Source organism: Phoca vitulina, unplaced genomic scaffold, assembly GCF_004348235.1.
Source record: "Phoca vitulina isolate PV1807 unplaced genomic scaffold, GSC_HSeal_1.0 scaffold13, whole genome shotgun sequence".
Taxonomy (NCBI): Eukaryota; Metazoa; Chordata; class Mammalia; order Carnivora; family Phocidae; genus Phoca; species Phoca vitulina.
Genome location: NW_022589716.1, coordinates 14,807,785 through 14,831,345, shown reverse-complemented (window position 1 = coordinate 14,831,345; position 23,561 = coordinate 14,807,785). Strand labels below are relative to the sequence as shown.

The 23,561-nt window shown below is 37.4% G+C and overlaps 1 protein-coding gene across 3 annotated transcripts in view; it reads left to right on the top strand.

Moving 5' to 3' along the window:
* The first annotated feature begins 228 nt into the window (after positions 1-228).
* DENND6A (DENN domain containing 6A) overlaps positions 229-23,561 on the top strand; it is a 57,504-nt gene continuing 34,171 nt past the window's right edge. Inside the window, exons 1-5 of one of the 3 annotated variants that reach the window (XM_032411549.1) lie at positions 229-516; positions 14,530-14,568; positions 14,666-14,708; positions 19,616-19,728; positions 21,745-21,822. In XM_032411549.1, coding sequence (XP_032267440.1) covers positions 277-516; positions 14,530-14,568; positions 14,666-14,708; positions 19,616-19,728; positions 21,745-21,822 — 513 coding nt within the window. In that variant the 5' untranslated portion in view covers positions 229-276. Of the gene's footprint in view, positions 517-11,676; positions 11,901-14,529; positions 14,569-14,665; positions 14,709-19,615; positions 19,729-21,741; positions 21,823-23,561 lie in introns of those variants that run through there. The other 2 variants (XM_032411548.1, XM_032411550.1) reach the window with 2 other exon arrangements.

The window sequence follows — 23,561 nt, the reverse complement described above, 5'->3', positions numbered from 1 at the left end:
GAGCTTTAAGACAAGGATGCCAGGGCTGGCTTCACAATCCCAGTCAAGCGCCAGTAAGATAACCCCACGTCTGCCCGGGAACGAAGGTGCACCAGCGCGGAGACGGGCTCCCAGGGTCACGTGGCCCACGGCCCCGCCCCGGCCCTGGCCCCGCCCCGGCCGAGCCCGTCCCCGGCGGCTGCGGCTGCGGCAGCGGCGGCTGCGCCTGCGCAGAGCCGGGGGCGCTCTGCTGCGCGGTCTGCAGTGTAGGCGGCGCGAACAGCAAGGGGGCGGCGGATGGCTCTGCGAGGCCTGGCAGCCTCGGGGCCTGGCTCCCGCGGGCCGTTGGACGAGGCGGTGGCGGCGGCCGAGGAGCGCGGGGCGCCGGCCGTGGTGGTGGCGGCGGGAGGCACGCCGGAGGACGACGAAGAGGATGAGGGCCGCGGCCGGGGCCTGCTGCGCTGGGACGGCTTCTCGGCCTGGCTGCACTGCGTGTGTGTGGTGGGCTTCGATCTGGAGCTGGGCCAAGCCGTGGAGGTGAGGCCCGGCCGCACATTGCCCCTGACGCCTCGTCCGGGTCCCCTTGCCTGGGTGGCCCCAGCAGAGCGTGTGGCCCGCGGACCCCGGCTGCCGCTCATCCGGGCGTGGCCGGCCGCCCCTCCGCCTGTCGGGCCGGGCTGCGGTCCATTGGCAGTTCCCGTGGGAGGATCGTGGGCTGCGGCTAGGGGTGAAAAGTAGTCTCTAGGCCCCTCCTAAATACTTGTTGAGGTTCGTTTTTGTTTGATTTTGTTTTTAACCCGGTGTCACAGGAGTAACTAAAATGGTTAGCGGCACCCGGAGAAGGCTGCAGGCAGGATGTTGGGGACTTGCTGAAGACGCGAATAATGCCCCTGACATATGGTGAACTGTAATAGCCAAACCTCACACAACCAACTTTTTAGACTCCGAGACCGTTTTGGCCATTTCCAGTAATTCTGAGAGCATTGCACTCAGCCTGAGCCGAAATGCTTATCTCAGCATGATTTTCTCCATTTCCCCCTTTTGTTCCTCATTTCTAGTATTTCTTTTTTAAATCATTTCTATTATTCCTTGATGTTGCTTCTGAAACAGTTGGCTTGAAAGCTGTTATCAAGATGAACATAGTTTCATAGTTCATCTTGCTTGTGAATCATTCAAGTTTTACATCTTTATGGTGCCTTATTGAAAGGCCTTCGAATGTTATTTATTCTTGACATTGTTTAGGGTCCCTTTTGTAGCATAAGACATGGCTTGTCATTGTATCCAAGGAAAACCTTATTAGAAGGAGGTATGTTTAGAAAATTTTTGTCTGTTTGTTTTGGTGATGATGACAGATTTTAATGAACCACCTCATTCAGACTTTAGTGGCATGAGTTAGCTATGAAAATTGGGCAGGGAGGTTTTTCTTAAAGCGAAGCTACTGCTTTTGTATTCAACCTGTCTTTGTTTTATCATCACACATTCAATACACATTAAGTTTCCACTAAGATCTAAGCATTATGCTGGTTGCTGGGCATACAAATATGAACAAAATGCTTTAACCTGTATTTGTAGATTTAGACTACAATTTAGAGGGGAACCAAGAATAAATCACAGAAGCAGATAGGGCCAAATGCCATGCCTGGTACATAGTGGTATTCCATACGTACTTGATAGAATGAATGAATACATGAACAATTCTTTATCTTATTGAGGCAAACAACAGTTTCCAAAGACTTTGAATTAGAGATTTATAAGTCATCTATCATTTACATTGACATGTTAACCTGAAGTTATATATGTAGTAAAATACAATTTAACCATAAACCTCGGAGTGGGTTGTTGTTGATTGTATCTTAAAGTAACTGAAGAAGATCCTTGTAGACTCTCATCATTTGGGACATAATTTATAAGTATGTTCTTCTGACCAAATAAACAATATTTAGCATAATTGAGGTGCTACAAAAAGGTGAATCATTAAAGGACTTACTTTGAATTTCATTTCCCATGGGATATGCTACTGAACAGTTTACTTTAGGTCAGTAGTTCTTGACTTTTTTTGCATCCTGGATCTTTTTAAAAAATATGAACTCCATTACAAAAATGCTTGCTAATACAGAATTGTGTATATACTTCTCTGGACTATCTGGGGGTCATCTGTGGATCTTCTCTTCCACTGTTCCCAGATTAAGAATCACTGATTTTAGAAGGCATAGGATGAGGGTGGGGAAGATTCCCTAATAAAGGATCCAAAGAAAGATAAACACATTAAATGGGTTGCAACACAATTTTGTTTCGTTTTCGTGAGAAATGTAGAATATTGTACCTTGCCACTGTTAAAAGAAGAAAAAGGAACACAAATTAGTAATGAATATAATGAAATAGTTGAAAAATACATGTCACTTTTGTAATATGGCCCTATCCAGGCCAAAAATGGACAGGTGGGGTGGCTGTAATGGGACAAGAACGTGAACGTAGACTTTTGTTGGAGAAGTGACATAAAGTAGCTCTAGCCCCAATTCCTATAATGCATAACCATGGAGACTCAAAAGGGAAATTAATTAAAGAATAGGTAAAAACTAAATTTGGACTATAATATCCTAGAAGCCACCTGTGACATCACATCTTTGAATTTTAGGGTTGAAAGAGATGTAAGAATCTGTTGTGACAGAAAGTACCATTTGCACATTTTAAACAAATGCATAAACAGTACCACTTGGTTAAGCTTAAATCCTTAACAAAGAGACAGTATAGCATATCAGTCAAGAACTGAGACTCCAGAGCTGGACTGCCTAGATTTGAGTCTGTGACTTTGGGCATATCACTATGCTTGGGTCACACTCCCTCTGTAACAGTACTTGCATCAGGACATTGCTGTGAGAATTAGATAAATTAATGCTGGTGAAACATTTGGAACAGTATCTGTGACTCAGTAAGACCTATGTAAGTCTGTATTTGGGAAGTATTGAAATTCCCTTTTTCATTTTCAGTGGAGAGAATCCTTAACTTGCTTTGTAAAGACAAGGCCTTTGAACCTTAATTTTCTCACTAGTAAAATGAAGTTGTGCTAGTAGAAGCAATACCTTTTCTTTTTTTTTTAAAGCAGGGGAACTTTTTTCCCTGTGTAAATAAAAATCTAATATGGGACCTCAGTGGCTAACATGGTTGAGATGGGGCCTGTGTGTGTGTATGGGGTTGCAGACAACAGAAACTAAGCTATAGCTCGAGCAGAAAAGGAAACTTGCTGTAAGGCAATAGATTTTTCAAGATACTCAAGGTACAAACCTATTGGGGCTTCATAAAATGGCTAGAGCCCATAACTTGGAAGTCTCTTGCTTATGCTCTTGTTTTATGGGATTTTGTTCATGCTTCATGCTCCCTGCAACTTATTTCCTTAGCTTCTATAATCTTTATGGTAGAGAAGTTGCCCTTTTCAGCCCCTTCAATGAAGAGACACCAGAGGAAGGTACTCAGGCCTGGTTTGGGGCAAACAATCCGATGACCTGTGTGGTTAGGGGAGTGGCCCGTTTTGCATAAAATGTCTGTTAGGCCCTGTCCTTGGTAAAGGGGACAATGAAGGGTATCTTTTAAGTTGGAAAGAAAATATAAAAGGTGTTGACTATAGGAGGTGTACTCAGCTTCTTCCCTTTCCCACAAAGTGGCCCTAGAGCATCACCACAGATTCCGTGTGTCCTCTGGAACAAAGTTACAAATCCTCTGGATTTTATATACTCTTAAGTCATTTCCAGCTCTAAAATTACCTGATTATGTAGTAAAGCCTTAATTATCTGAGTCCAGAATTGCCTCATTTATTCAAGTTTTTTTTTCCCCTGATTGAGTAATAATATGCTCATTGTTGAAAACTTGGCAAGAAAGAAAATTATAAACATTAGAAAACATCACTCATAATTATACTAAGAAACAAGTGCTATTAATAGTTGACATTTTCGTTAATGCTTTTTCTTTTTTACATAATTTCATATCTGTCAATTAATTTGATTGTTAGGAACAGAAACGCTCTCAAATTTAAGAGAAAAGATTGATTGTAAGGAGTCTCTTGGAACCCAGTTGCAGGAAGCTGGAATGAACCTCATGGGATTTGGAAAGCCTCAGGCTTTTTGCCTTTGTTTCTCAGGAGCTGTGTGGTCTTTTGTCTCCGCTTCTCTCTGCAAGCCTGTTCCATTCTCTGTGCTGAGGCTGGCTTCTTCTGCAAGGGTCTCAGTTTCTGCTCCCCAGTTTCTCTTGACTTTGGATTACTGTGATACTGATTTTAGCCAAACTCTACTTTTGTATTCTGGAACCAGGCTGAAGCTTAATTCAAATACTGGAGTATCTGATTGGCTCAGCATGGGTCAGGTGCTCCCTTTTGTTCAGTCATCTGTGTCAGGAGACAGCGTTTTGGGACAGTAGTGGCCACTTGTAAAAGGAGGGGACACTTCCAAAGCATGGGCTGGGCAGCAGTCCCCCAAACAGGTCTACAATCAGAGTCTGCTTTTTTTTTTTTTTTTTTAAATTTATTTACTTGTCAGAGAGAAAGAGAGCACAAGCAGGGGGAGTGGCAGGCAGAGGGAGAAGCAGGCTCTCCACTGAGCAAGGAGCCCGATGTGGGACTCTATCCTAGGTTCCTGGGATCATGATCTGAGCCAAAGGCAGATGCTTATTCAACTGAGCCACCCAGGCATCCCCAGAGTCTGCTTTTATTGATAAACATTCTCATAAACAATTTGCCAGATCATTAAAGACTCTTCGTAAGTACAGTTTTATGGAACAATTTATTTAACCATTTTTCTTAATTTGGATATTTAGTGGTTTTTCTTTTTTCTTTATAGTGTAGAGAGTTATTTGCTACCAGTACACACATCTTAGAAATGTTTTGAATTTCTGAGAACCTTTAAAGATTTATTTATTTATTTTATTTATTTATTTGAGGGGGGAGGTTGGAAAGAGGGAAGGAAAAGAGGGAGAAGGACAAGCGGACTCTGCACTGAGTGTGAAGCCTGATTTGGGGCTCCATCCCACCACCCTGAGATAATGGCCTGAGCCAAAATCAGAGTTGGACGCTTAACTGACTGAGCCACCCAAACGCCCCCCTCTTTTTTTTTTAAAGATTTATTTATTTATTTGAGAGAGAATGAGAGAGGAATTTTTGAGAGCCTTTAAATCACATGAACTACACGGTGGAGAGCTTTTATCAAGAAAGGACGCTATATTTTGTCAAATGCTTTTTCTACATCTATTGAGAGGATCATCTGGTTCTTGTCTTTTATTTATTTATTTATTTATTTTTTAAACATTTTATTTATTTATTTGACAGACAGAGACACAGCAAGAGAGGGAACACAAGCGGGGGGAGTGGGAGAGGGAGAAGCAGGCTTCCTGCGGAGCGGGGAGCCTGATGTGGGACTCAATCCCAGGACCCTGGGATCATGACCTGAGCTGAAGGCAGACGCTTAACTACTGAGCCACCCAGGCACCCAGGTTCTTGTCTTTTATAAGTGTGGTGTATCACACTGATTGATTTGCAGCCCAGGAATAAATCCCACTTGGTCGTGGTGAATAATCCTTTTAATGTACTGTTGATGTGCATTAAGGAGGGCACTGGAACTAATGAGCACTGAATGTTGTATGTGACTGATAAATCACTAAATTCTACCTCTGAAACTAAAAAAAAAAAAAAAAAAAGGATTATATAATTAATAAATAACACTGCTCTAAAACTAAGAAAAAAATCACATGAACTTATAGAATGTCATAGGAAGTTGACATTTCTGTAATTTGAGGTCACCTCCTGAACCTCTCTAGTCCTTGATTTTATAAGAATTGAGGCATTGTTAGTAGTTTTTCGCCCTTGAAAGCTTTACCTATCAACTCTTTGGACAATTTCAGTCCAAAATTGAGGTTTTGGAGCATCCAGTTTAAGAGGGAAAGAAACAGCCCTTCACACAACTGCATTCCCTTCTCAAAAAAAATAAACAAAAATAAACAAAAATAATTTTTAAATAAATAATTTTTTTTAAATAAATTTTTTTTAAAAAGGGGAGGGCGTCTGGGTGGCTCAGTTGGTTAAGCATCCAACTCTTGATTTCGATGCAGGTCTTTATCTCAGGGTGGTGGAATGGAGCTCCAAGTCGGGCTCCACACTCAGTGTAGAGTCTGCTTGTCCCTCTCCCTCTAGTGAAAAGAGCACAAGCTGTGGGGTTTTGAACATCTGCTAGTTGTCTGATTTTTGGCCAGTTTCTTCAATTTTCTGAGTCTCCTTTCCCTCAACTATAAAGTGGAAAAATAATATCCTTAGAGTGTTGTTGGAGGTACTAAGAGAGAATGCGTGTAAGAATTAATGCATGCCCAAATGTTGGTCCCTTATTATAGTGTCCTTGCACGTTCAGTCATCAGTGTAGGACTGTTCTTGGCTATTTTCTTGCTCCTATTATTTTGCTTTAAATTGATTTAAAAAAAAAAAGCCCACAGTTTTGGATGTGAATCACAAGTATTTAAAGCACTTCTAGGGGGACAACTGGCTGGCTCAGTCACAATAGCATGCAACTTTTGATCTTGGGGTTGTGAGTTTGAGCCCCATGTTGGGTGTAGAGATTACTAAAAATAAATAAATAAATAAATAAAACAAACTTAAAAATAAAGCGGTTCCTGGAAATCAAGTTTATTAGGTTTCATTTGCTGATAATCTATGACATAGCCTATTTGTATGTACATATAGATTGTATTCCACCTCTTGCTGAAAATAATTTCAGCCTAATTAATCTATAAAAAGCAGGACAGTTTATCATTAATATATTGTGTGAGTCATGATTTCATTTGGATTACTGATCTCAGCCCCCCCACTTATTTATTTATTTATTATTATTTATTTATTTATATTTATTTATTTGAGCGGGAGAGAACACAGAGGGAGAGGGAGAAGCAGACTCCCTGCTGAGCAGAGAGTCAGACGGGGGGCTTGATCCAAGGACCCCAAGATCATGACCTGAGCTGAAGGCAGATGCCTAACTGACTGAGCCATCCAGGTGCCCCACACTTTAAAAGCAAACACACAAATTGAAGATACAGCTCTGCTGTGGGGTGAAGGCAAACTTCTGTGCCATTTTTTGAAGAGCAGTTAGGAGAATTGACTTCCCTTTTTCTTTTCTTTTTTTTTTTTTTTAGATTTTTACTTATTTATTTGAGAGAGAGACACAGCTAGAGAGGGAACACAAGCAGGGGGAGTGGGAGAGGGAGAAGCAGGCTTCCCGCGGAGCAGGGACCCGATGTGGGGCTCAATCCCAGGACCCTGGGATCATGACCTGAGCTGAAAGCAAATGCTTAACGACTGAGCCACCCAGGCGCCCCTCCCCTTTCTTTTTCACTTCCGCCTTTTGCCTATTCCCTTTATCCCCTAGCGGGGTGGAGCCTGAGGTAGTCACTACAGTTTTCTTTATCTTAGCAAAGTTTCTGTTTATTTTTTTTGAGAAGGGTGAAGGCAGTTGTGTGAAGGGTTGTTTCTTTCCCTCTTAAACTGGGTGCTCCATAACCCCAGTATTTGATCCTCAGCAAGTTTACTGTTTTAATCAAAATGGATGTTTTGTGTAACTGTATGTTGCTAGACTGTCTCATTGAGCTATCAATTCAGCAGATATTTATTGGGCAACTACCATATCCAGACACTCTTGTGTTCCGGAGATAAAGCCTTGAAGAATCCTCCCTTCATTGAGCTTCCAGTCTGGCATGGACGGTAGGCCATTAAACAATGGGGGTTATAATAGGAGTGTTTGCAGGTACTAATAATGGCCTTTAAATTTCCTTGTGAACTTGGAGCACTTCATATTAGCTTGACGTAGTTCTGTGGTTTGAGAGTTAAACTTTAGTGATCTGAGCTTAGGCTCCCAGGTTGTACAAGGGCTTCTTCAGTGCTACTGATCTCTGGTTCTATTTATATAATCCCAATGTGGAGAAATCTGGGATGTTCCCCTCTCCAGTTAGTCCATTTACAAGTACTTTATGTTTTCTGTATTTACTATGATGAATGATGTGAAACATGGACAATTGTATCTAAACTTCACTCTTATTAGAGAGAAATGCTTCATGGTCCATTCCATGTTCAAACTGATTACATTTTCCAGTAGCATAATTTAGTTTAGATCTTGAGTGAACTGGAATCTTAGACTGAGGCCCAGTCTGTGTTGGTATTGTGATGGTCAGGCCATTTTTTCCCACTTTGTAAACATTTTTATTGCAGTATAACATACACGTAGAAAAGCATATAAATCCTGAGTTTGATGAATTTTCATAAAGTGAGCATACCATTTCACTACCCTAGAGATCACGAAACAATAGTATCACTGCCCCAGAAATTTCCCTTATGTCCTCTTTCAGTCATGAGCCATTGCCCCTTACCCCCAGGCCCTGGCAACCACTAATCTACTTTCTCTGTGGATTCTCCTATTCTATACATTTCATATGAATGGAATCATACAGCCTGTGGCATTTTTTTGTCTGGCTTTCACTTAGTATAATATTTTCAGGGTTCATCCATGTTGTAGTATGTATCAGTACTTTATTCCTTTTTATGGCTGAATTTTATATCAGTAAATGGAAATACGACATTTTGTTTATCCATTCATCATTTGATGAAAATTTTGATTTTTTTCTACTTTTTGGATATTATGAATAATGCTGCTATGAACATTCATTTATAAGTTTTTGTGTGAACATATGTTTTCACTTGTCTTGGAGTGAAATTGCTATGTAATAAGGTAACTATGTTTACTTTTTTGAGAAACTGCTAAACTGTTTTCCAAGGTGGCTGTATTTTCACACTTCCCTTAGTAATGTATGAGGGTTCTAATTTCTCCATATCTTGTCAGCACTTGTTCTTGTCTGTCTTTTTGATTACAGCCATCCTCGTGGATGTGAGATGGCATCTTATTATAATTTTATTTGCATTTTTCCTAATGACTAATGGTGTCAAGTGGCTTTTCATATGCTTATTGGCCTTTTGTATATCTTTTTTGGAGGAATGTCTAATCAGATTCTTTACCCATTTAAAAATTGGGTTATTTAACTTTTTTATTGAATTATAAGAATTCTTTATATATTCTGTATATTAGACCCTTATCAGATACATGATTAGCAAATAGTTCCTTCCATTCTGTGGGTTGTCTTCACTTTCTTGGTAGTGTTCTTTGAAACACAAAAGTTTTAAATTTTGATGAAGTCCAATTTATGTTTTCTTTGGTTGCTTGTGCTTTTATTATGTCTAAGAAACCATTGGCTAATCCACAGCCATAAAGATTTATTCCTGTGTTTTCTTCTAAGACATTTGTAGTTTTAACTCTCACATTTAGGTCTTTAATCCACTTTGGGTTACTTTTTATATATGATGTGAAGTAGAGGTGTTACTTTTTTTAAACCTTATTTTGATATAATTTTTGGCTTACATAGAGTTATATAAGTAATTCATTTAGCTTTCTCTGAAGTTAACATTTTACATAAACATAGTACAATAATCAAGACTAAGAATTTAACATTGGCATGATACAATTTACTAAACAAGAGTTTATTGGGATTCACCAGTTTTTCTACTAATGTGCTTTATCTGTTTGAAGATCCAGTCCAGTTTTCTACATTGCATATAGGTATCATATCTCCATAGTCGTCTTCTATCTGTGGAGTTCCTCAATCTTTCCTTGTCTCTCATGACCTTGATACTTTGGAATACTGTTTATATGTTTTGTAGTATGTCTTTCAATTTTGTTTTTTCTGGTACATTGTCATGATTAGTCTGAGGTTATGAATTACTGGGAAGAATACCCCACATATGGGGGCACTTGGGTGGCTCAGTCGTTAAGCGTCTACCTTCCGCTCAGGTCATGATCCCAGGGTCCTGGGATCAAGCACCACATTGGGATCCCTGCTCAGCAGGAAGCCTGCTTTTCCCTCTCCCACTCCCCCTGCTTGTGTTCCCTCTCTCACTGTGTCTCTCTCTGTCAAATAAATAATAAATAAATAAATAAAATCTTTAATTAAAAAAAAGAATACCCCACATATGATGTGCCCTTCTCAGGACATCATATTAAGAAGTACAGGATGTTAAAATTAAAATGTGTCATTATTGGCGATTTTAACCTTGATCACTTGGTTGAGATGATGTCTGCCATGTTTATCCACTATAAAGTTACTGTTTTTCTCTTTGTAATTAATAAGTGTTTATTTTGTTAGAGATTGAAACTGGGCAGTATCTTGTTTTCTAAACTTTGCCTGCTAATTTAGCATCCATAAGTGGATCTTACCTGCAGCAATTATTATTCTGGTGTTCTAATAGTGATTTTTTATTTTCCTTACTCCTATATTTATTAGTTGGAATTCTTTTATGAGGAAGAGTTGTCCCTTCTCTCTCATCCATCCATCCATTTATCTATATCAGTATGGACTCAAGGATACTTATTATTTGGGTTATAATCTAGTACTATCATTAGTTGTTTTGTTAATCAAATCATTCCAGCTTTGAGCATTGGTACCTTTTTAGGTTGGCTCCTTTGTCCTTTAATCATGCCCCCCTCCTTTTTTTGAACTTTTCCTTTCTGGCACCACAAGATGCTCCAGGCTCATCTTGTATTTCTCCTGTCCCAGCCCTGTAATCAGCTACCTCCCTAAGAAGCCCTGATTCTTTTTATTGCAGAATGGTATTTAGCAATCAGCATCTCAGTGTTAGGTGTACTTACTGCTACTGGGGTGTCATTGCTTTATTTTTCATATTAAAAAGCCTTTTAAAAGAGATATTATATTTAATATATCTTAAAATATTTTCCAGCCAGATTTTAAAGATTATATGATACATAACCAGTTGAAAAATGTAGACTTATCTTTTTGCCTGTTAACAGTTTCCATTTTCAGTTTGTAATGAGTGTTATTGTCCAATCTTTGAAGACATAATTTTTTAAAAAATATTTTATTTTTGGGCACCTAGGTGGCTCAGTTGGTTAAGCATCCAAGTTTTGATCTCAGTTCAGGTCTTCATCTCAGGGTTGTGAGTTCAAGCCCCGCATTGGGCTCCATGCTGGGTGTGGAGCCTACTTTAAAAAAATTAAAAATAAGTAACTAAATAAGATTTTATTTTTAAGTAACCTCTGCACTCAATGTGGGTCCCAAACTTATAACCCCAAGATCAAAAGTTGCACACTCCACAGACTGAGAGCCAGCCAGGGTTCTTATTAGGTTTGGAATTAATCCTCTTTTTAATTATGTTTTGATGATGTTTATATGTGAGTTAATATTTATGTAGAAGATCAAGGCAGGCCTGGGATGGCCTGGGATGTAGTCTCTGCTGGGCCTGAGATGCGAGGTAGGGTTGTGCAATGGAAACAGACCCTGAGTGACATGGCGAAAGGCAGGCACCCATTCACAGATAAGTGGGATGCATGGCAGGCATGAATTTTTCCCATGTCCAAGTGGTAGCAGTAAGTTAACTGGTGTTCCTAATTTTCTTTCTCCTGGGGCTGTAATTAATCCTACACTGAGGTGGGAATGTTAGGGTGTGCAGGGGCAAGTGGCAGGTAGACATACCTTTGAAGAGAATAACCTGATTTAAAACATTTTGTAATATTATTTTCCAGTAGATATATTAATATTTTTTTCTGGGGTACTTTTTTCCTATTACATCATGATGTGAAATATTTATGCTATGTCATCATTTTTAGGCCTTAATAAGGATATCAAATAAAACTTACTTTTTCTTGGCTTATTACCTGGCCACCTCTCCCTTATTTCTTATAATATGGAAGATCTTAACATAGGTAACAGAACCAGGGTGACATTAGCTGATGCTCTCTGTCCCCCTTTGATGCCTCCCAGGAATGCCAGTGGCCTGGGGGACAGAGATGCCTGGACTTGAGCTGTGGAGAGAGGAAACTTCAAGCGGGAGGCGTCTCCAGGTACTGGGGCCAATCCACAGTTGATTAATGCCTGTATAGTTATCAGGAGCTAACTGACTAAACTAACATTGATTGCCCATACTTAAATTTATACTTTTTTTTTTTTTTTACAAGATAAAGTATGTACATAGATAATCTAGTAACTGTGGCAATTTGTGCAGTTTGAGATACTTGGCAGTGGTTATGTTTTTAAAAAAATTTTTTACCTAGGGAGTTTAATTGAAGTTTTAAAATTATGATTTTTTTTTCTATTTTTTGATCTTAAGTACTCTGTGGACATTTTCATACCTATAGCATATAAAGATACATTACTTCTTTTTGAATATCGTATCTATTCCAAAATAAAACACTGGGCAGTCCTAAGAGGGTACATTAAAATGAAATTCTAGAATAGTTTGACAATCTAGTACAGAATTTTTAAAAGGCAGACTTGATAGGTTATGTAGTTCTAACATCTTTTTAGCTTACTTAAATATATATAGCATACATAAGCCCCTTAAATACACACACACAAACACACAGATATATACACACATGTTATATATATTTAAGGTACTCATATATATGGGTAAAATTTACCAACATTTTTTTCTATATTGTCATGCTGGTATTTTAAACCATAGGAAACCAAAGTCCAAAGTAACCACTGTGAAGTCTTTATGTAACAAAAAAATGAAATTTTGTATATTTGCTTTTGAGTTCATATTTTAATTTCAGGAAAGAAAAATCTGAAGGGCACTAACATAAAACTGAGTTTAGAGTCTAAGATAAAGCTATTACTACAGGCCACTAAATTTACCAATATGATAACTCTGGTATAATTTACATGTAATGAGATTTTCATAAAATAAAGCTAAATAGGTTATAAGTTTGCCATTTCTACTTTAAAGGTAACAAGGTAAAATGGTCTCAAGGTGAAGCAAGGGAGATCTATGTACGCGTGAAAAAGAATTACATATTAAATATTGAGTTGTTGAACTAATTTGAGGGTATATCCACTTATTGAAGAAATATATTTTTAGTGTTTACTATGCAGCAGAGACTATTCTAGGTGTAAAGATAGAGTGGTGAACAAAACAGACCAGATTCTTGCCTTCATGAATTGTGGAGACAGAGGTTAATTTAGGTAGGTCAGAATGTGAAAGCAGTGTAAGTAGAATATTGGCTTTGGTGTCATTCTCTATTCTAGAAATGGTAGATGGTTTTCATGTAATATATCAGCTCTCTAGACCCTCCCCGTAGCCCCAGATTGAGAAAGATGATATGCCACATCCTAGCTAGCAAGGAAAGAGGGCTGTGATTGCCCAGTAATGATCACTGCTAAGGGTGGAGTGAAGAATGGTGGCTTGTGTACTTTGGAATCAGACAGGCCCAAGTTCAAGCCCTACCTCTGGCACTTACTAAACAGGTAAACTTCAGAAGAGTTATTTAACTACTATGAACTTGCCCCCTCTTCTGTAAAGACAGGGAAAATGGACAGAATTGTTGTGAAAATTAAAAACTCCAGAAGATGCTCATTAAGTATTAGTTCTCCCCATCTTTTTTCTTATTTTAGTTTTCTTATATATACAAAGGGGATACCACTATTGGCCTTGTCTATTATTGTGAGGACTAACTAAGTGAAAGAAATGTGTGAAACCACTTTAATACGGTTTATAATGTGATATTACTATATGCTGTATCTGGAAATGGAAGATTATTAGGCTCTTGGGCAGCTGGGAAATGGGAAGAACTCATGAATTCTTCCAGAAGTGGGAAGTCATGGATCCCGACATTAGCAACCCAACATTAACATAATTTAGCTACTCTTTGTGTTGTTTTCTCCCCTTTTTGTTATCAGCCACTAACCTGCTGCTCTTAATCTCATTTCTTCTTTACATTCCCCAGAGAGTCTGGATTGGTCCACTTGAGCACTGGTATTCTTTTGGGCAGAATTTTCACACCCAGCCACATCTAGGTAGTTGGTAGACTGGCCTGTAGAGTTGCTGCCTTTGGGTCTGGTGTTTACTAGTGCTTATTCTGACAGGAGCTGTTCTGGCCTATTCTTGCTTCCTTTGCAGGGGCTGTGGGGCAGGAGTTTCCCTCAGAAGGTGGTTGTGATCACTACTGACCTGTCCTAAGAAAATGCAATGATTATTTAAAGGAATTGGAGGAAATTAGGATAGACTTTATGGTGGGAGATAGTCTTTGAGATTTCTTAAGCTATGGATAATTATTTTCTCCTTTCAATTTTTCTTTTAATAAGTAGCTGGTGATTCACATTACTTCTTAGAATCGATTGAAAATCATTATTTCTTGAGTAGCACCCAGCTGATCAAATTCTCTTTAGATTTTAGGTTTCCAAAGAAAAGACGCAATAAGCTTTAAGTTATTAGTAATTCATGTGGTAAATTTTCTTGATAAACCAAGATTTCACCATTCTTTTAGAGGTAACTTTGACTCAGAAAATTATTTTCCTAATGTAAATCCCACTTAGTTCTCCCAGCTTCTGCCATGTGTCATTATTGAAGTTTGTGAACTATTTCTTAAAACTTTTGACCATAGCCAACTGGCATTAGAAGTACCTGCTAATGTCTATAATATATACTCAGTATATTTGTCTAACAAGATTTAATTCTTTTTCTTCCAGGTAATTTATCCTCAACATTCCAAACTTACTGATAAAGAAGTAAGTAAAAATATTGCTCCGTATAGTCTGCTATTATATTCTATTTGTCTTTATTGGTGTGTGTGTCAGCATATATAGCTTTTGTTTTCTTTTTCAGAAAACCAATATTTGCTATTTGTCTTTTCCAGATTCAAATTCAGGTAACTATTTTTCATGTGGTATTTTTGTTGAATTTTATACTAAGGATATTGATTATACCTTAATATATGAAAATGGATTGAAATAGAATATTAGAATGCAGACTCAATTTCAGCCTAACAAGTCATTGATTGCAATTCTTAGTTTTATGATGCCAGTCATGTCTTTTTGATTTTAGTTGGTTCAACTTTTAAATAACTGTTATGTTGTAGTGAGGTAAAACATCAAGGAGCAATAAACTGTTGCAATAGTGAAGAGATCGAAAACCAGCAACATTGGTATGTTTGGATTTATAGTAAGTAGTTTACTTTCAGTTCAGGATTTGGAAGCTTACCAAGAACTCTGTTAAAGCAGTGAGTTAAAAAAAACACACACACACAACAGGGTGAATCTGGTTATGAAGCATGGCCATCAATTACTTGTAATAGTTTGTGTTAACATATGTAAAGCACTTGGAATAGTGGTTAGCATATAAAAAGCAACATGTAAGTGTTTGCTATTATTACTAAGCTTGGTTTTGCTGGTCTTTTTCAAACTCTCCCTTTGTGTGGTCCTAATTGTTGAAATCTTTCAGGTTACCCCTTATATTTCCCTTTCAAAACAGCTTTTCAGGCTTCTAGTGACCAGAACATTCCACATCTTAGACCACACACAGTTAGAACCCTATGAAGCAAAGGCACTCCAGTTCCCTTTCCTTTTGTGGTTACTTCTAATATCCTGTCATTTTAGTTTAGTTAATCTGATTTGGGAGATTTGACATTTTAATTTTTTTAAAATATTTTCTCCTTACCTTATAAATGCTTCCAGAGTTCTTTCCTATACATTTGCAACTCAGCTTTCAGGAATTATGTAAAAAAGAAATGGTGTCTTGGTTTAAAAAAAAAAAAAAAAAGCCTTTGAGAGATCCCAGTAGGGCTTTTATTCTAACCTGGAATTATTGGAATCTCTTAGTATGTTTGCCTATTAATGAAATAACGATAGAGAGGTCCTATAGGATCATTCCTCATTTCCTTACAAAGTCCACACATGTAGTTCTGAATATAGTGAGTGTTGGATTGGACTTCCAGGACTCAGGGTAAGCTGAGTTGTATGCATTACAGGATGAACTGATTTTACGTGATTGGAGGCACGGTGGATTACACTGAACACTCTTCTCTTTCAGATCACAGCTGGTTTTCATGGCTTTTTTTCACCTCCCCTCATGATCTTCAAGGTTAAGAAGCTAATTACATGCTGTTTGGGTAGCCTTTTTTATTTTTAGTTTTGTAGTCAGTCTCTCCCTGTGTCCCTTTTTGTTAGAAGTGTAATCCATGTAAATCAGAATTTGTTCAGTATTTTAGGCACTTGAGTGACGTACAGATGTTTTGTAATGCCTTCCTTATAAGCTGCACATCAAATGAAATAGGGTTTGTTTTACTTTAAGTGTGGTGGATACTTAGAAATAAAATTGACAAAAGGTCTTAAAAACAGACATCTTGCCGTCTTAGGAGATGAACATTAATCTAGACAACAATAGGCTGTGAGTTTTATATGTATTTGAGAGTGCTAGTCTCAGTTGTGATTATCCAGTTTGTTTCACTTATATATTTATGAAATGCATGTTGGGATTCCTGTGCCAACTTTGAAGTGGATTTAATTTTTCCCAAAATAGCTGTTATTGTTATGGAAGGAAATCCAGGTACGTAGAGTAGTCTTTAGGAAAGAATCATAATCTAGGTTTTGTTTCCATGGTGCACACTTTAAAAAAGTAAAACAAGATTTAGACTCTCTGGTATACAGATAAAGAAGAATGCTTTTGGGATTCCCAGTGGAATGACTTGCCAATCCTCCATTTCCTCCACCTGCTATCCACACAGACCTTTAGATCCTGTGACTTTCCTCACAAAAAAATTTTGTTTGGTTTGTTTTTAGGTTTCAATATCTTGTTGTATTTGAGTGACTTTTATCTTTAGGAGCCAAATTTTGGATTTTAAGAAACAGATATATAGCATCTGGAAAATGCAAGGAATGCTGAATTTTGTGAAAAGGAAGTAATAAAACTCCCATAGCCATAAATCCCTATCCACCTGGCTCCATTCTCAAATCATGGGTATGCTGTGAGAACTTTCCATTGACCAGCTGCACCCACAAGCTGTATAGAATTGGTCAGGAAGATAGTTCACCAGGTCAAAAAGGCTTTAGCCATGTTAGCCTTGTCAACTGAGGTAAATGGTTCCTGTTTTATGTTTCAGGGGTCTGTCTCTTCACACACTGAAGGTTACTAAAGAAATATCAACTCCTTATCTGTTCTCCATCCTGACCTCACCATTATCACGATAGGAAAGGAGACATTATAGATTCGCAACCAGATTTTTTACATTTGCCATGCAGAAAATGGTATCTAGGAAGGGCAAGGCACTCCTGATACCCTACAATCTCATCAAAATAAATCTGTATTGTTACTATGAGCCATTGCATTTTCCTGCTCTATCTTATTAAGTGTCTCAGAGAAATTAGTGTATACTTCTCGGTGGAATTTTCTTTCTTTCTTTTCTTTTGTAAAAAATATTTTAAGTTTTGGGGCGCCTGGGTGGCTCAGTCGTTAAGCGTCTGCCTTCGGCTCAGGTCATGATCCCAGGGTCCTGGGATCGAGCCCCGCATCGGGCTGCCTGTTCAGCGGGAAGCCTGCTTCTAGCTCTCCCCCTCCCTCTGCTTGTGTTCCCTCTCTCACTGTGTCCCTCTCTGTCAAATAAATAAAATCTTTAAAAAAAAAAAAAATAAATAAAAAATAAAAAATAAAAAATATTTTAAGTTTTAAATTTTAATTCCAGTACAGTTAACATACAGCATAGTATTAGTTGCAGGTGTACAATATAGTGATTCAACAATTCTGTACTTTACTCATTGCTCATCAATGTAAGTGTATTCTATAATCCGCATCACCTATTACACCTATCTCTCTACCCACCTCCTCTCTGGTAACCATCAGTTTGTTCTCTATAGTTAAGAGTCTGTTTCTTGATTTGTCTCTCTCCCTCTCTTTTTTCCCTTTGTTTGTTTTGCTTCTTAAATTCCACATATGAGTGAAATCGTATGGTATTTGTCTTTCTCTGACTTATTTCACTTAGCATTATACTCTCTAGATCCATCCATGTTGTTGCAAATGTCAAGATTTCATTCTTTTTTATGGCTGAGTAATATTCCATTCTGTGTATATAAATGTGCAAGATGTGGTATGTGTGTGTATGTGTGTGCATGTATACACACCATATCCTCATTATCCATTCATCTGTTGATGGACGCTTGGGCTGCTTCCGTATTTGGCTATTATAAATAATGCTGCAGTAAACATAAGGGTGCATATATCCTTTTGAATTAGTGTTTTTGTATTCTTTGGGTAAATACCCAGTAGTGTGATTACTAGATTGTAGGGTAGTTCTATGTTTAATTTTTGAGGAACTCCATACTGTTTACCACAGTGGTTGCACCAGTTTGCATTCTCACCAACAGTGCAAGAGGGTTCCTTTTTCTCTACATCCTCACCAATACTTGTTGTTTCTTGTGTTTTTGATTTTAGCCGTTCTGACAGGTGTGAGGTGGTATTGTGGTTTTGATTTGCATTTCCCTGATGATGAATGATGAGTGTTTTTTCATGTCTGTTGGCTCTTTTTTTTTTTAAACAATACTTAAATGTCTTCTAAAGGGAAAAATTGAACCCTCTTATACATCTCTTGAACTAAAACAATGCTAGAAGTATTTTCCATTATCTCAGTTTCACATGTTTTCCTTATTTTTAAACTACTGTAACAAGTAAAGAAACTGACTTCACCTATCCTCCAGTCCCCTGTGTTTCTTTCCTCCACCACCAAAGAAATATTAATTTCTATGATTACATTTAGGTTTATATACTGAGTTGCTTTTTAAAAACTTAAACATATCAGGTTTCTGCTTCCTTTGTTAAGAACTTCATGTGCTAAGGAAATATGAGTACTTCTTTGTATAATAGTAAGTAATAAAATCTTGAGCACATTTCATATTTAGTTTAATCTTATTAGTTCTAAATATAATAACCAGGAAGAATTTCAGTGACAAGCTACTTAATGTGTCTTTTACTTTTTAAGACTCTTTATGGTTTTTTGTAATTACTGCCAGACAGTTTAGGTAAAGTTTACATGTTTTAAGAGGTTTGCTAGAAGTGATTAATGTTTAAAAACTTTATTAATCAAAAACTTTTAAAATTAAAATGATGAAAATAGTGGATCTATTACTTGGGGACTTCCTGATTCTGCTATATTATGTCTTTTAAAAGAAACTTCTCATTGTGAAATGTAAAACACATACAAGGTCTAGAAATAGAACATTGTCAGCGCCTTAGAAGCCCCCTCATGTCCCCTCCTAAGCACTATTTCCCACCCCCTCCAAATGCAACCACAATCCTGATTCTTAGTGATAAGTGTCTTCTTTTCTTTATACTTTTATCACCCAACCATGCATCCCTAAACTCTATAGTTTAGTTTTGCCTGCTTAAAAATATATGTATATGTGTATATATATATATATATAAATGGATTTGAACAGTATATGTTCTTTTGTATTTGGCTTCTTTTTCTCATTATTATGTTTGTGAGTCAACATTACATGCAAACAGTTTAAAGATTTTTTTAATTAAATGAGGGAAATAGGAATAGGAAAAATAGTAAAGAGACCTAGGAGTTAAGGTGTATGTTTTGCTAATGGCTTTACTTCTAACCAGCAAAGATGGCTTTGGACAAGTCACTTGAACTCTCAGGATCTCCTGTTTTTCTCTAAAACATGATAAAATGGGTTTAAACAATTCATAGGACCTTTTTGGCTCTAACATTTGATGAATCTGGATAAAGAAATGTTATACTATGCTATTCTTAATTACTTTCATTTTTGTTTTCATTAGGTTGTCTTGGAGATACCCAGTTTTGTTTTAGATTTCGACAATCTTCTGGGAGGAGGGTGTCACTGCATTGTCTCCTGGATCATTATGACAAAGATTTACCAGTTTACTTAAAGGTTGGAAAAGTAGTAATAGAAAAATGTCCATGTGAGAGGAAACTTTAGAACTCAGCTACCTCTTATAGCATTCAGAAATATTTTGTTTTTATCTTATTACTATATTATACTGCTAGATTTCCTAAGTGAGTCCATTTTATAAGGATTCAGCATGTGAAAGAAAGGGACTTTATAAAGTTACTGTTCTTGAAACACATAATGCTGTTGTGAAGTATAGAAATTGATTAGAATGTTGAGGTGATTTTCCCTCAATTTTTAATAACTCTTTGCTTAGATGTGGAGTTGGGGTGGTACTATACCAGTAAATATCACTCAAGTTGAAGATTCCCTACTTTATGATAGAATTATAGTTGTCTCATTTTGATTTTTTAATGAGTTTGTTTTACAGTTATTATTTATTAAAGACAATTTTAGCAATTCAGGTGATATCAGAGGTAGGTCTCTGTTTGGTATTCCACATTTCCATCTCTAACTGCGTGAGGAACATTTCCGTCTGGATATCCTATCAGCACATCCAGTATAACATCATTTGCCTGAAATCAGCATTTACAGTTAACCTCCCTGGTTCCATTAATGACAGGAACCCTCTCCCAGTTAGCAAAGATACTACCTTCGAAATGTCTTATAGCCATCTACTCCTTTCCATGACCTTTTGATATTGGTATTGACATATTCTTTCAACTGTTAATAATAGCTACTATTTATTGGAGCTTGTTATGTTCTAGGCACTGTATTAATAAGTATGTGTTATCTCATTAATCCTCCTTACAGTGTTCTGAGAGAGTTCCTTGTGCAAATAAGGGAATTGAGGGCTGTTGAGGATAAGAAATTTGCCCAAAGATATCCCATCTTTTGTGGGTTTTTTTTGATGTATTTTACACAGTGTTGCTAGCTAAAGTATACATATATATTATATAAAAATAAATATAAAATGACTATGTTGCTTAATGAATAAAGAGCTAATGATAGTACTGTTTCCTCATCCTCACTTTTTGGGCCTTCCAAAGTAAGACCTTTACCTTTCCAATTTCCAGCTTTATCTCCTTTCTATACAGGTGCCATATTTTAGCCAAACTGAGCTATTTCCTGAGGTAGCTTGTATTTTTCTGTCTCTCCTTATTTTTGCTCAAACTCCTGGCTCTCTAAACCTGGAATGTCTTTGTCTTTGTTTAAATCATATCCATCCTTCGATGCCCAATTTAAAAACAGCTGCCTCCATGAAATCTTTACTGATCCCCATAGACAGAGGTAATCCTTTCCCTCTTGGCCTCCTTGTAACACTTTGTGCTTTCTATATACCCGCCTTGAGCTTTGTTTTTATCCCTCTTTAGATTATGAGCTCCTTCAGGAACTGTATCTGAAGCATCTTTTAACTTCTCTAACACAATGCCTTGTTCAAAGTAGGTGGTCAATAAATATTTGAGCAAAGAGTAACAATCCAATTAGGAACTGGGTCAAAGTTTATTTCATTAGGATACAAAAACTTATGTTTTTTGGAATGTAGTCACTTTCAAATTATATTTTGATAAACATTTCAGTGTTTCATTTTTATTAGGTAAAAATAGAACTGGCTTTGTAAGATTCAGATAGGCACTTAACTCCTTTTTCTCTCTCTCTTGAAATATTATATTAGGATACCTCATTTTATTAAGACTGACCCCTAACTCATGCTTGTAGGCACAGTTAAAAAATATATATATACAGCATTGGGGGAAACAGAATTTTATTGTTTCCTGACTTCCATTAACTAGTACAAATATGAATAAAGAACATAAGCTGAGTAAATTATAGTGGGAAAAATCTGACTTCAGTACTTTAGTTATAATTATTTCCCCTTTGGGCAAGCTAGCAGGTTTATATCTGCCAGTTAGTGTCATGATTATTTGTGTTGGTGGAAAAGCATAACTAGCTCTTTGTGTATACCTCATATTTCAGTTCAGGTTTATAAAGGAGCATGATGATAATAATAAAGGATGGCAATATGTTTTTTTTTATTTGTCACTTCTTTCATAGAAGGATCCTGCTTATTTTTACGGATATGTGTATTTCCGACAAGTTCGAGATAAAAGTCTAAAAAGAGGCTACTTCCAGAAGGTAAATTTCATATACACTAAGGGAAAATATTTTTATATTGTGGCTAGAAAAATAGAAACTGTAAGGATGAATAGTTTTTAAAGTCTTTGATATTTTTTCTTTAAACATACTACAACTTATATTTTATTTTTGTTTTTTTAGATTATAGACACCTGTCCCTAGATTTTTAACTAGTATTGAATTTTGCCTTTCTGCTATCTCTGTGCTAGATTCCTGGCGGTAAATTATAGATGTTGTTTGAAACTATCAAAAGCCAGAAGAATCTGCTTAATTGTCACATTTTGTAATAAGGGAAAGGATAAACAGATGATTGTAGTATTGTTACAACTGATAAAAGCCTGCAGTATCTTTTTTAAACCGATAAGAGTCAGTAAATACACTTTAGCAACATCTTAGTCATTACTGTTTCCACTCTAAATGTACAATCATTTTATTTTCTTCAAAAAAAATTAGGGACACCTGACTGGCTCAGTCAGAAGAGCACACAACTCCTGATCTTGGGGTTATTAGTTCAAGCCCCATGTTGGGTGTAGAGATTACTTAAATAAATAAACTTTTAATAAATTTTCTAACCACCATTTTAAAAAATATTGGTTCTGATTTAATCCCAACTAACAGGGACACGCCTTTACCTTTTGTAACTAGAATGTGCCTTGACTACTACTTGATATTGGATGGAAAAGTAAAAAGTAGTTTTCAAGAAAAATAGATAAAAAAAGATTGGTATAATCCATATCCGAAGTGATCCAACTATAAAGTCACAATTTCTTTTTTTAGATTTTATTTATTTATTTATTTATTTATTTATTTAATAAATAAATACTGCGGAGCATGCAGTAGGGGAGAAGCAGAGGGAGAAGGACGAGCAGACTCCATGCTGAGCGCAGAGCCTGATGCGGGGCTCAATCCCAGGACCCTGAGATCAGGACCTGAGCTGAAATCAAGAGTTGGATGTTTAACTGACAGAGCCACCCAGGCACCCCAAGTCACAATTTCTAAGTATATGGCTATGACTATTGAAAACTAAGATACAGGGGCGCCTGGGTGGCTCAGTCGTTAAGCGTCTGCCTTCGGCTCAGGGCATGATCCCAGCATCCTGGGATCGAGCCCCGCATCGGGCTCTCTGCTCTGCACGAGGCCTGCTTCTCCCTCTCCCACTCCTCCTGCTTGTGTTCCTGCTCTCGCTATCTCTCTCTCTCTCTGTCAAATAAATAAATAAAATATTTAAAAAAAAAAAAGAAAACTAAGATACAACAGTCATAGGTCTTAGTTTGAAAGAGCATCATAATTTGCTCTTTCTGTATTAGGAAGAGTTCATCTGGCCAATTCCTGATACTGTTTTGCTAATGACAATAGTAGTGAGGCCTTGGAAATTATCCATGACATTTGTCTACTGATAGGAAATTCTTTTTCCTGGAGAGCAGGAGAATCTGTGAATATGCCTTTATGCTCTTAAGCTGTAATAAAGTGAAACTTTTTTGCATTCTGCAACTGTAGTTTTATGTAGTTTTTCTTTTCTTTTCTTTTCTTTTTTATTTTTTTTTAAAGATTTTATTTATTTATTTGAGAGAGCGAGAATGAGAGAGAGAGAGCATATGAGAGGGAGGAGGGTCAGAGGGAGAAGCAGACTCCCTGCTGAGCAGGAAGCCCGATGTGGGACTCGATCCTGGGACTCCAGGATCATGACCTGAGCCGAAGGCAGTCGCTTAACCAACTGAGCCACCCAGGCGCCCAATGCA